Raw genomic sequence first — 11,938 nt, 5'->3', positions numbered from 1 at the left:
CTATTTGTTATCTTACTTCTATCATTGACAGTCCCTCTAGGTTGTGGGCTGCTTGCCTGTGTTCCTGAGAAGCATCTACGGTACCAGTCTATAGAGTGTGTTTTCTTTAGTGAATTACCGGTATGTTTACCGGTAATAAACTTGCACTGTTTTATGTATATGTTTGATTACATACAGCCTTGTGACAGTTTTCCTGCATGTCATAAGCATTTGAATATAAATTAAAATGTTAAAATCAAATCTGATATTGTTTTACCTTTTATTTGGTGTGTGGAAGGTGTGCGGAAGAGGGGGTAGTCTTATACGGCGAGTATATAACAAACTCTATATTTTGAGTGGAAATGTTAGGGGGTCGTCTTATACGCCCAGTCGTCTTATACGCCGGCAAATACGGTACAATTTTTTAAAATTCCTATATAATAAAGATCTAATATGCTAATTAGACTGGACAGCAGAATGACCTTCCAGAACAACCAGTGAGTAGGGGGCCAGGCAGTGGGGCTGCAAGACAGCCAGGGCCACGAAGGCTGAGCCCCTTGCATGAATTTCATGCATCGGGCCTCTAGTATATTTTAAAAAAGGAAAAAATAAAGAAATGGATGGGACTCCAGAAACATAGGGCCCAGGGTCCAGTATACAGATCGGGGCCTCATTGCATTCACTGTATGAAGCCAGATGGACGGTGTTTGGAATTCACTCTCAGCCCAGGCTAGCGTCAGTGATCTAGGGGCCAGGGCAGCCATTAAGACAGCCTTGTGATTCTGAAAGGGCTGGTGTTCTCAGGATCAACACAGTTCATCTTTGCAGATGTTACAGCAACCAGGAAGTAGAGCAGGACCCAAACATAAATACCTGGGACTGGACAGGAGAGTACGGGCTTCCAGGTTCTCCACTCAGGAGAGTTTCACTGTTCATTTTTGTTTTTAGACAAGCAATATATCGACTGCAGAAATCTTTGCAGAGTTCATTAACCTTTTCCAGCTCAAGAAGATGAATACGCAAAACCTGGATTGCTTTTACCATCTAGAAGCAGAGAAAATGAAGACTTTGAGATAAGGAAAAGGCAGCATGATGTTAAGTTATAATCATCATCACATAACTACTCTCAGTTATTAGCCTGAACCCTGCACAGCCATCACGATCTGTATTGCCAGTGACAGAAGTGGAATAACATCAGATATTGTGCAAAATGACAAATCGTCCCAGCACCAGACCCATGCTCCCTCTGATATGCAGAAAGACCGACAATGCCAGTGCAACTTCAGCGAGTACAGTACCAGGACCAGCAGACCTCAGCCAGCTTCACCACTGCCTCAGGCCCTACAGGCAGGTTGCCAGTCCTCACACTGCTTCATCTATAAACTGGGATGTATCCAGATCCACCTCAGAGATGGTTCTTAAGTTTAATAATGTTCAGCTTACCAACTCTGTCTTTTATGGATTGTGCTTTTGGTGTCAAGTCTAAGAACTCTGCGTAGCCCTAGATCAGTGATGGCAAACCTATAACACGCGTGTCAGCGCTGACACGCGAACTCATTTTTTGGTTGATTTTTCTTTGTTAAATGGCATTTAAACATACAAAATAAATATCAAAAATATAAATCTTTGTTTTACTATGGTTGCAAATATCAAAAAATTTCTATCTGTGACACGGCACCAGAGTTAAGTTAGGGTTTTTCAAAATGCTGACACTCCGAGCTCAAAAGGTTCGCCATCACTGCCATTAGCAGCACCTGCCTTAGCTCCTTCTCCTGTGACCTTGGGTAGTAATTCATAGTACTTGTGGAGGGAACCAATCAGCCAGCCAGTCAATAATGAGGAATACCAAGCATCCAGCTCTACTAGGCCCTGTGCCCTAACACCACTCAGGAGAGCCTTGGTCCCTGCCAGCCTGGGACCACTGTGGCCACTTCTGCCCCTCACTCGCTGATGGCTGTATGACAGCTTCAGAGGCAGAGAGAGTAGTCTCTGGTCCTAAATCCAAAAGGGAAGGCACTGTCAGTCCCATTCAAAAGATGAAGAGACAGACTCAAAGTCAGACAACTCACCTATAAAATCTATTACTGGGCAATAAGGGCTGAATGTGTAATGAGAAATTTAAACAACAGCAATGAAGACCTGGGAAGTTTATTCAGGAAAGAGATCTCCAAAGACCCTTTCTGCTGACCAGAGCCTGATGAAGGTACTGATCTGGGAGCTGGTATAGCAGGTTTCAATGGAAATCCAGTGAGGAGCCCAGACACAGCTGAAGTGCTCCACAGTACTGAATGGCACCACTCCCCTTAGGTACAGCAATGATGTTAATGCCAAAGAATTCTCCCTTTCCTTCAGAAAGCACAGAGAACCATGAATTTTAGAACACTGGACCTAGGAGGAGGGCATTATATGAGACAGATTGGCTTCAGACAGAAAGACCAAGGGAGATCATGGGGGGGCCTCGGAGCCTGTCCCTGCTCTGTGCTGGTGGCTCCCAAGTCTTGACAAACTTCGTCACCCACCATGAATCAGTGTGAGCCTCAAGACAGAGTTGTCTTGGAGAACACAGTCATGTGTCCATGGTCAAGGAAAAGTCAAGGACTGAAGTTGAGCATCAACATGCTGCCTGAGAAGCAAGGCAGGTGAGCACGTCAACCCCAATGAACCTTTCAAATGTCAGGAGAGAACTGAATCCTCTGGTCCATTTAAGATGGAGGCTGAGCCAGCTTATTTGATAACAGAAAGGGGTAACGAGAGAAGGCTGGAAGGCATTCAAGTCACACGCACACGTTATTCTCATGAGTTGTACAATTCTCCCCTTTCGCAGAACTACAAACAGTCTAAAGTTTTAACTGGAAGTTTAAAATTTATTGAACAGATTTTAAATTTGGAATAAAAAATTTACTCACTAAATTGTCAGTTTCTGGATCTTCACAAAAGAAGGGTTTTCCTTCCTTCTCTTGCTTCCTTACAAAATTTTCAATGTCCACATCAAAACTGGCAGAAGTTGTACCTTCTGAGCCCTGCGTGGATTGCTCACATTTTTCAAACAACAAAGCTAATAATGGAAACAGTGGATGCCTGGGGGGAAAAAAATGTACACTTTACATATGGCATGAGGATGTTTGGTATGCATGTATGTACACATTATTTGACATACCAATTTCGTTAAAATATAATTCATGTAATATATAATTTATCCATTCAAAGTTTACAATTCAATGGTTTTTAGTACACTCACAAAGTTGGGTAACCATCACCACAATCAATTTTAGGACATTTTCATCATCCCCCAAAGAAACTCTGTAGCCATTAGCAGTCACTCTCTATTTTACCCCTAATCCCCAGGCCACCACTAATCTGCTTTCTGTCTCATTAGATTTGCCAATTTTAAACATCCTATATAATAAAGAGATAATATGCAAATTGACCATCACTCCAACGTACAAGATGGCCGTCCCCATGTGGACAAAGATGGCCACCACAAGTCAGGCTGGCAGGCAGAAGTGGTTAGGGGCAATCAGGCAAGCGAGTGGTTGGGAGCCAGCAGTCCTAGATTGTGAAAGGGATGGATATCCCTCGAGGGGTCCAAGATTGGAGAGGGTGCAGGCTTGGCTGAAGGACACACACACACACACTGCCCACCCCACCGAGTGCACGAATTTCATGGACCAGGCCTCTCGTTTCATATAATACTAGAGGCCTGGTGCATGAAATCATGCACAGGTAGGGTCCCTAGGCCTGGCTGGTGTCAGGGCTGATCAGGGCCTTCCAGCTGCAGGCCGAGGCCTTCCTTCCCTGGCTGCCAGCTGGGGCCTTGCTTTGTTCAGCGCCGATCCCTGGGGGTCAGTGCATGTCATAGCAAGTGGTTGAACTCCCGGTCTCCTGAGGGGGCACTTTGCATATTAGCCTTTTTTATATATAGAAAATGTGACCTTTTGTGTCTGGCATCTTTCACTTAGCATGTTTTCAAGACTTACTGATGCTGTAACAGGTATCAATACCTCATTCCTTTTTTATGGCCAAATAATATCCATTATATGGATGTACTAATTTTACAGTTTTAAAATTTACATTTAGGTTGATAGTCCATTTTGAGTAACTTTTTGTATAAGATGTCAGAGTAGGTCAAGGATCTTTTTTTCTGAATATAGACATCCTATTGTTCTAACACCATTTGTTAAAAAGTCTACCTTTTCTCTTATTGAATTGTTTTCACAACTTAGCCAAAGATCAAATCCTATTTGTGTAGATTTATTTCTGGACTCTCTCTGTGGCATTGATCTATGTGTCTATCCCTTCACAAATATCACAGTGTCTTAATTACTGTAACATGGTTGCAAATCTTAAGATCAAATAAACTTGATTTCTCCTTTATTCTTTTTCAAAATTGTTTTAGTTGATCTAGTTATTCTGACTTCTATATAAAATTTAGAACTTGTCTATATGCACAAAAATATCCTGATAAAATTTAATTGGAATTGTATTAAGTCTATAGCCTGATTTTAGGAGAACAGACATCTGTATTATGTTGAGTCTTTGAATCCATAAACATGGTATGTCCTGCCATTTATTAGGTTGCCTCTGATTTGCTTGCATCAGCATTTTATAGGTACAGATTTATACCTAAGTTTTTTTGAATTCTGGTAAATGTACTATCTTTTTGTTTTCTGTTTCCAATTGTATATTACAGATATGAAACAGGGTTGGTTTTTGTGTGTTGCATGTGTAACCTGTGACCTTATTAAATTCACTATATACCTGGAAGTTTTTTGGTACATGCTGGGATTTTCTATGTCGACAATCATGTTTGTGCATTGAGCCAGTTTTATTTCTTCCTTTCTAATCTTTTTCTTGTCGCACTGGCTAGGACTTTTATTACAGTGCTGAGGTGGACATCTCTCATTCCAAACCTTAGGGGAAAGTATTCCATCTTTCACCATCAAGTCTGATGTGAGCTGTGGGTTTTCGTAGTTGCCTGTCATCAGGTTAAGAAAGTTCCCTCTTGCTGACAGTTTTAATTAGCTGTTGATTTTGTCAAATGATATGATCACACTGTGAATCTGATTGGTTGATCTTTGAACAGTGAACTAGTCTTGCATTCCTGGCATAAACTCAGCTTGGTCATTATATACTATTCTATTATTTTTGTTGCTGGATTCAATTTGCTAATATTTTATTGATGATTTTTATGTCCAAATTCATGAGGCATACTTTCTGTGAATTTTTTTGGATTTCTTTGGTATCAGAGTGTTGCTCAGTTTGTAAAAAGCATTGGGAAGTAGTCTGCATCTTCTATTTTCTGAAAGAGATTGTGTAGACATGCTGCTTTTTTCTCATACGGTTGGTAGAATTCTTCAGTAAAATCATCTGGGCCTGAATATTATATTTTACAAAGTGAACTAAAATGTGATTTACATTCCAAAACTTTTTTTAAAGAAAGGTATTAGAAGTAACATCTTAATCTGAGAAAATCTTCACCCTAGTAGTTATCACATCAAATCTTACTCTGCCTACCTAATAGCTCTCATGTTCCCTTTAACAAGGTTTTCGACTCTCATTATTCCTCTTAAAACCCACATGCTTCACATCCCTTCGCTACCTATAAATGGCCTGCTTGTCTGCATCCATCGGTGTCTGGGACCCCATAGGGGGAGGGCTCACTTCTTCCACATCGGGTTCAGAACAATTGGGATCTTGCTCTGTTTTCAACTCTGTTACTACTTGCATCTGTGAAAGGAGGAGGATAATTTTTGTTACTAACCAAAATACAAACTGCTATTAAGTGTTCTATTATCACACAGGAATGCAATGGGAAGGGTAACTGCCCGCTGTGTGATTGACAAAAATTTAAATGGATACCACCCACGAACTCTTTTATAATTTAATGTTTTAAAAAAGGCCAAAGGTCAAATTTCCAAATCATTTAAAAACAAAAAGGACTGATATATGTGAAATGCTTATGATTTTCAAAATCATAATAACCATACATTACTGAAGGGAATTGGTCCATATGTCTGCCTGCCTGCAGTATAGCCTCATGCTGGATAATACTGCAGTAAGAGAAGAGTAAACAAAATTGTCCAAGCTTCTCGTGTCATAAAAACAACTCATATCCAGTATGCTACATGTCTCTGACAGGCCTGAAATTCTCCCTTATCTATGCTTAAACTTCAGGAATACATAAACTATAAAATTCTTTTAAAAATTCACTCTATTCAGAAAATAAAAACCAGCTGTGTTTAAAGAAATAGTATTAAATATAAGAGGAGTCTTTAAGATATCATTTAAATTGCTTTAAACTAGCTATGTTGTAAGTTAGGTAAAAAGTATTTAAATTCTTAAACGTAAAGAATTCAGTTTACAAAAATATGCAACAAAATTGCTGCTTAGTAAACTTGTAATTATCCATGAGCAGATTACCTCCCACCCCTGCTCAACCCTAGCTGCAATGCCTTTGCCCTCAAGGAAGCAGTATGTTGGGTGCACTGGGGTGGGGTACTCATCCCCAGGAGATGGGAGAGTCCCATCATGATCCCTTCCTGACATTCAGGTGCTACGGCCAAGGAAGTAGTCCTCAGACCCAGGCTCTCCAATAGTCCAGAGTGACAATTCCATTCTGGTGCCTTTAAATGACAGAGTATATTTGGAAGATTGTTTTTCTCTCTTAAAAAAAACAACAAAACAAAACACTAAAGCAACAAACTAATACCCACTCAAACACAGTCTTTTTGGAGGAAAATCTGACAGTATTATAAAAAAGCCTTAAGAGATTTATTTCAAGGTTTCTTTTTTAATGACTGTGAAAGAAGGGAAATCTAAACGTTCAATCTCGAAGGAATGGTTAAGTAAATTTGGTATATGTATACTGAATAATATTAAGTGCTTATGTTCTCACCGTGGCCAGGAAGCTCAGTTAGTTAAGAGTGTCATTCTAATAAGCTAAGGTTGCAGTTCAATCCCCAATCAGGGCACATATAAGAATCAACCAATGAGTGCATAAATGGGTGGAAAAACAGATCAATGTCTCTCTCTCCCTTCCCCCCTCTCTCTAAAAACAAATAAAATAATGTTTTCAAAGAGTTTTCTGTGTTGTGAGGAAGTGCTTAGCTATTAAAATCAAGGGGTTGCCCTAGCCGACTTGGCTCAGTGGATAGAGCGTCAGCCTGCGGACTGAGGGGTCCTGGGTTTGATTCTGGCCAAGAGCACATGCCTGGGTTGCGGGCTTGATCCCCGGTGGGGGGCATGCAGGAGGCAGCCAGGCAATGATTCTCTCTCATCATTGATGTTTCCATCTCTCACTCCTTCTCCCTTCCTCTCTGAAATCAATAAAGAAATATATTTTAAAAATAAATAAATAAATAAATAAAATCAACGGGTTCACCACCCTTCACCTACCAGCTCCCACCCCCCACTGTGCTTGGCACTACACTGCATACTCACTGAATCAGGGCACAGACTGGGAAGAAGACAGACAGGGGTAAGCACAGAAAACTATCACTTAACAGAATATGTCAGAAGGTGATCATTGCTGGGAAGGAGAGATCAGAGAAAGCTGCAGTGGTAAGTAACTATGGCAGGCAGGAGAGTCTTCGAAGAAAGGGGTGATGCAGGCAAAGATCTGCAGAACAGTAAGGAGCTCACCAAGCTGCTGCCCGAGGGAGGTGGGGGGGAAGGGAAGAGCCAGGGCCACAGGGCAGAGAAGTGCCCCGGAGTAAAGGCAGAGGTGAGTGCACTAGGGGAGGTTGCAGGGGGCCTGGGATCTGAGTGCCAGGCAATGCGGAAGGCGGAGTGTTAAGGTCAGGCGTCAGCAAGGAGAGAGGAGTCATCATTAGTCACTTGGAAATATCAAAGGACTTACAGGTGAAAAGAGCAGGCTGAAACAGAATTCTCTACCTCAATTCCTATAAGAAGCAAAAAGAAAGAAATAAGATTTTAAAGCCTACAAAAGCAAACAAAAGCAACGGCAACTAAACCAGAAATGGTGCAAAGCTGGCCACCAAGGAAAAGACGTGGGAGTCAGCAAGGCTGGGGTGGCCAGACTCAGGTCCTAACCGCCCACGAGAAGCCCACCTGCAGCCTCACCAATGGGGCGGCTGTGACTTCCTAGGGTGAGTCAACCCTACCCAGATTTGATCAACTGGTCGGATGCACTAAAATCCTCTAGGACAGTGGTCACCAACCAGTGGTCCGTGAGGTCCGAAAGGTTGGCGATCGCTGCTCTAGGAGGCCCTAGACAGTTTGGTTCAGTGGATAGAACATCAGCCCATGGACCGAAGAGTCCCGGGTTTGATTCCGGTCAAGGCCATGTAACTCGGTTGCAAGCTCCATCTCTGGTCGGGGTTTGTGAGGGAGGCAATCAACTGATGTGTCTCTCACATCAATGTGTCTCTCTCTCTCTCTCTTTCTCTCTCTCTCTCTCTCCCCCTTTCCCTTCCTCCCTCTCTAAATATCAATGAAAAAAATATCCTCAGGTGTGAGGATTAACATACATACATACATAAATAAATAAATAAATAAATAAATAAAATAAAATCTTCAAGGAGGGTGAGAAGAGAGCTCCTGGCATGGGCATTCTGTTCCTGCCTCCTGATTATGAGGTAGGTGGGAAGCAAAGGCAGAGCTGAATGTCTTCAATGGAAATCAGCTCCCAAGCTCCCGAGAAAAAAAGGGAATGGCCCCCACTGGAAGCACACAGAGCATTCCCAAAACTTCAGGTGTCCCAAGAGCGGCTGCTCAGGACTCAGTAAACCCCCTCCTTCCCAATTCCTTCAGGTCACAGAACATAAAACACCAGGGTAGCTTCAGGTAAAACTACAACTTACAGACAGTGGGAGGGCTGTCAAGAAACCACCCACATCCCAGCCAGTGTGGCTCAGTGGTTGAGCGTCTACCTATGAATAAGGAGGTCACAGTTCCATTTCTGGTCAGGGCACATGCCCAGGTTGTGATCCCCAGCAGGAGGCGTGCAAGAAGCAGCGAATTAATGGTTCTTTCTCATCATTGATGTTTCTATCTCTCTCCCCCTCTCTCTTCCTCTATGAAATCAATATATATTAAAAAGAAGAAAACACACCCACCGCCCTGGCTGGTGTGCTCAGTGGTGCCGGCCCACGCACCAAAGGGTCACAGGTTTGGTTCCCGGTCAAGGGCAAGTACCTGGGTTGCGGGTTCATCACTGGCCCTGCTAACACTGACATTAAAAAGGCAAATTCCTAGGCCTCCTGGTGCTTACCACAGACTGTGTTCTTTTTATTTTTTTTCTTTTAGACAGAAGAAGGGAGAGAGAGAAACATCAATTTTGCTGTTCCACTTACTTATGCATTCACTGGTTGCTTTTTGTATGTGCCCTGAACCGAGGTTGAACCTGCAACCTTGGCATAACAGGACGACACTCTAACCCCGTGGCCGGCAAACTGTGGCTCACGAGCCACATGCGGTTTTTTGGCCCCTTGAGTGTGGCTCTTCCTAAGCCTTAGGAGTGCCCTAATTAAGTTAATAACAATGTGCCTACCTATATAGTGTAAGTTTAAAAAATGTGGCTCTCAAAAGAAATTTCAATTGTTGTACTGTTGATATTTAGCTCTGTTGATTAATGAGTTCGCCCACCACTGCTCTAACCAACTGAGCTACCAGGCCAGGGCCACAGGCTGTGTTGTATACTGACTGCACAGAAAGAGAAGGCAGAGTAAACCTACCCCACACACAGCTCAGCCCAGGCCCTTCGCCTGGTCTGTATTGTGAAGAGGGGAAACAGAGTTAAGGAGGTTTGGAATTTGACCTTTTTCACCTCCAGGCAAAGAGCAGATGAGGAGAGGGCTGAGGCTGTAGCTGTATTTGGGGCATGGCAGCTGGGCCAGGGAGTGATTGTGGCTCTATTAAAAAAAATGCCCAAGAAAGTCTGATTTAGGGGAGTCAAAATTACTAGCAATCTTGGTATTATTTAGGAAATAATTTGAACATATATTAAGTGAATAATATACTAAAATTGAAACTGCAATCTCAGGGAAGTTAACTATTAATATGCAAAGCATTGCTTGTATTTTAGTAGCAGGTCAACTGACTGTAATTAAAACAGAATAAATCTTAAGTTCTCACTTGTTGCCCATCTTGATAACTGTCTATGCTTAATGTCTGTGTAGCCATCATGGTTAATAAGTTTATTATAAGACATCAAATCATCTTGAGTCAAAAGCAAATGGTATCTGGAAAACAAAAGCAGAAAAGCAGCAGTTAATAATTGCAGTGCATTTTTTGTCCTCCCTACTACACAACATCCATGTAATTTTTAAAATACATATTTTTATATGGAAAAAAACTGTCCTTACACCAAATCCTACTCAGCATCACCCTACTTACTTGGCGATCACGTTTGTTCTTGCACAGGGCCTGACTTGCTATCATACTTCTCAGTCATTTGGATTTACTCATTCACGTGCCCAAGTGTCTAGTGAATGTCTAAATATGCAGCAAGGACACTGTTCTAGGGAGGCCCTACTTTCCTGGCAGACAAGGCCAGGGGCTGCAGGACCATAAACATGAGGAAGGTCAGGCAGCACACAGGGTGTCAGAACAGAGATGAGTGAAGGGGCTCCCTCACGTGTGACAGCAGGCTCTCTGAGAAGATACTGGTCCTGAGACCTCAAGGACTTGATCGTGGCTGCTGAGACAGGGAGACTGGAGCTCAGACTGGAATGACAAAAGTGTGCTCAGGGAGGCTGGGCCGACACTCTTCTAACATCTGTATATAATATGGAGATGGGAATAATGGCTTGTTTTCCTGGCAACACACAGGTAAATGTCAGAAGGTGTTGAGAGGAAGAAAACCAGGTGGGGATACAGAATGACTTGGGGGACAGGGCTACTGATAGTGCCTGGGAGAAACTTGGGTAAGCTGATGTGCCTGAGCTGAGTGGTGAAGGAGGAGTGAAGATAAGGGAGTGGGAAACACGGAACCAGTTCACACAGATTCATGGGCCGAAGTAAAGACTGGTGTTCCTGGGAAGGTCTGAGCAGAAGGGTGACTTGACTTATGTCTTAGGAGGGTCCCTGACTGTGAAGGACAGGCAACGTGACTGGGGAACACACAGAGGGTGAGGGAGTGCTGCCATGGACAGGCAGGGGGCCATGTGGACAAGGGGGGCTGAGAGCACAGGGTTTGCAGATGGCCTGGGGTTGGGTGTGGGAGCAGGGTCAAGGAAGCATCCAAAGTTCCCACCTGAGCAACTAGCAGAGCAGAGTCGCATGTCCTGGTAAAGAGCAGATGGTGAGGAACAGGTTCTGTGGCCTGGGAAGAAAAAGCAAGTCGGGACATTTTAGGTGTGAGATGCTTCTCAGAAATCCAAGAAATATAAACTCAGTAATCATCAGACTGTGGTTTATATATGCCCTCCAAGATACACCCATCCTAACCCCCAGTCCCTGTGAACGGGACCTTATCTGGAATAGGGTCTTTAGAGATGTGATTATTAAGGATCTTGAGATGAGATCATCCTGGATTGAGGGGAGGCTCAGGATCCCATGACTCGTGTCCATTAAGAGTGGGGAGAAGCCCAGCTGGCGTGGTTCAGTTGGTTGAGTGTCATCCCATGCATCAAGAGGTTACTGTTCGATTCCCGGTCAGGGTACATGCCCGGGTTGCAGGCTCGATCCCCAGTAAGGGATGGCATGCAGGAGGTAGACAATGTTTCTTTCTCGATGCTTCTATCTCTCTACCCCTCTCCCTTTTTCTCTCTCTAAAAATCAATAAAAAAACACCCATATTTTAAAAAATTATTTTTAAAAAAGAGGGGGGAGAAAAAGACCTGAGATATAACTGAGGGGAAGGCTATGTAAATTGGAGACAGAGATTGGAGCGATGCTGCTGTAAGCCAAGAGCACACAGCCACCAAGTGGTAGAAGGCCTGGGCCTTCAGAGGAAGTGAGGTACCATCAACACCTTGATTTCAGGTTTGGCCACCAG

The 11,938-nt window shown here is 43.1% G+C and overlaps 1 protein-coding gene across 7 annotated transcripts in view; it reads right to left on the bottom strand.

Annotated features, from left to right (window-relative positions):
• PKNOX1 (PBX/knotted 1 homeobox 1) overlaps positions 1 to 11,938 on the bottom strand; it is a 53,189-nt gene that overhangs the window by 26,634 nt on the left and 14,617 nt on the right. For 5 of the 7 annotated variants that reach the window (XM_006754345.2, XM_015569112.1, XM_015569119.1 and 2 more), the window contains exons 2-6: positions 11,195 to 11,263; positions 10,075 to 10,181; positions 5,579 to 5,706; positions 2,886 to 3,057; positions 853 to 1,023 (exon numbers count right to left, since the gene is read on the bottom strand). In XM_006754345.2, coding sequence (XP_006754408.1) covers positions 853 to 1,023; positions 2,886 to 3,057; positions 5,579 to 5,706; positions 10,075 to 10,125 — 522 coding nt within the window. In that variant the 5' untranslated portion in view covers positions 10,126 to 10,181; positions 11,195 to 11,263. The remainder of the gene's footprint in view (positions 1 to 852; positions 1,024 to 2,885; positions 3,058 to 5,578; positions 5,707 to 10,074; positions 10,182 to 11,194; positions 11,264 to 11,938) is intronic. The other 2 variants (XM_015569130.1, XM_015569136.1) reach the window with 1 other exon arrangement.

This window comes from Myotis davidii, unplaced genomic scaffold (genome assembly GCF_000327345.1).
Source record: "Myotis davidii unplaced genomic scaffold, ASM32734v1 scaffold512, whole genome shotgun sequence".
In the NCBI taxonomy this organism is placed as follows: Eukaryota; Metazoa; Chordata; class Mammalia; order Chiroptera; family Vespertilionidae; genus Myotis; species Myotis davidii.
Note: the sequence above shows the minus strand (reverse complement) of the source record. Positions and strands in the feature narration are given on the sequence as shown.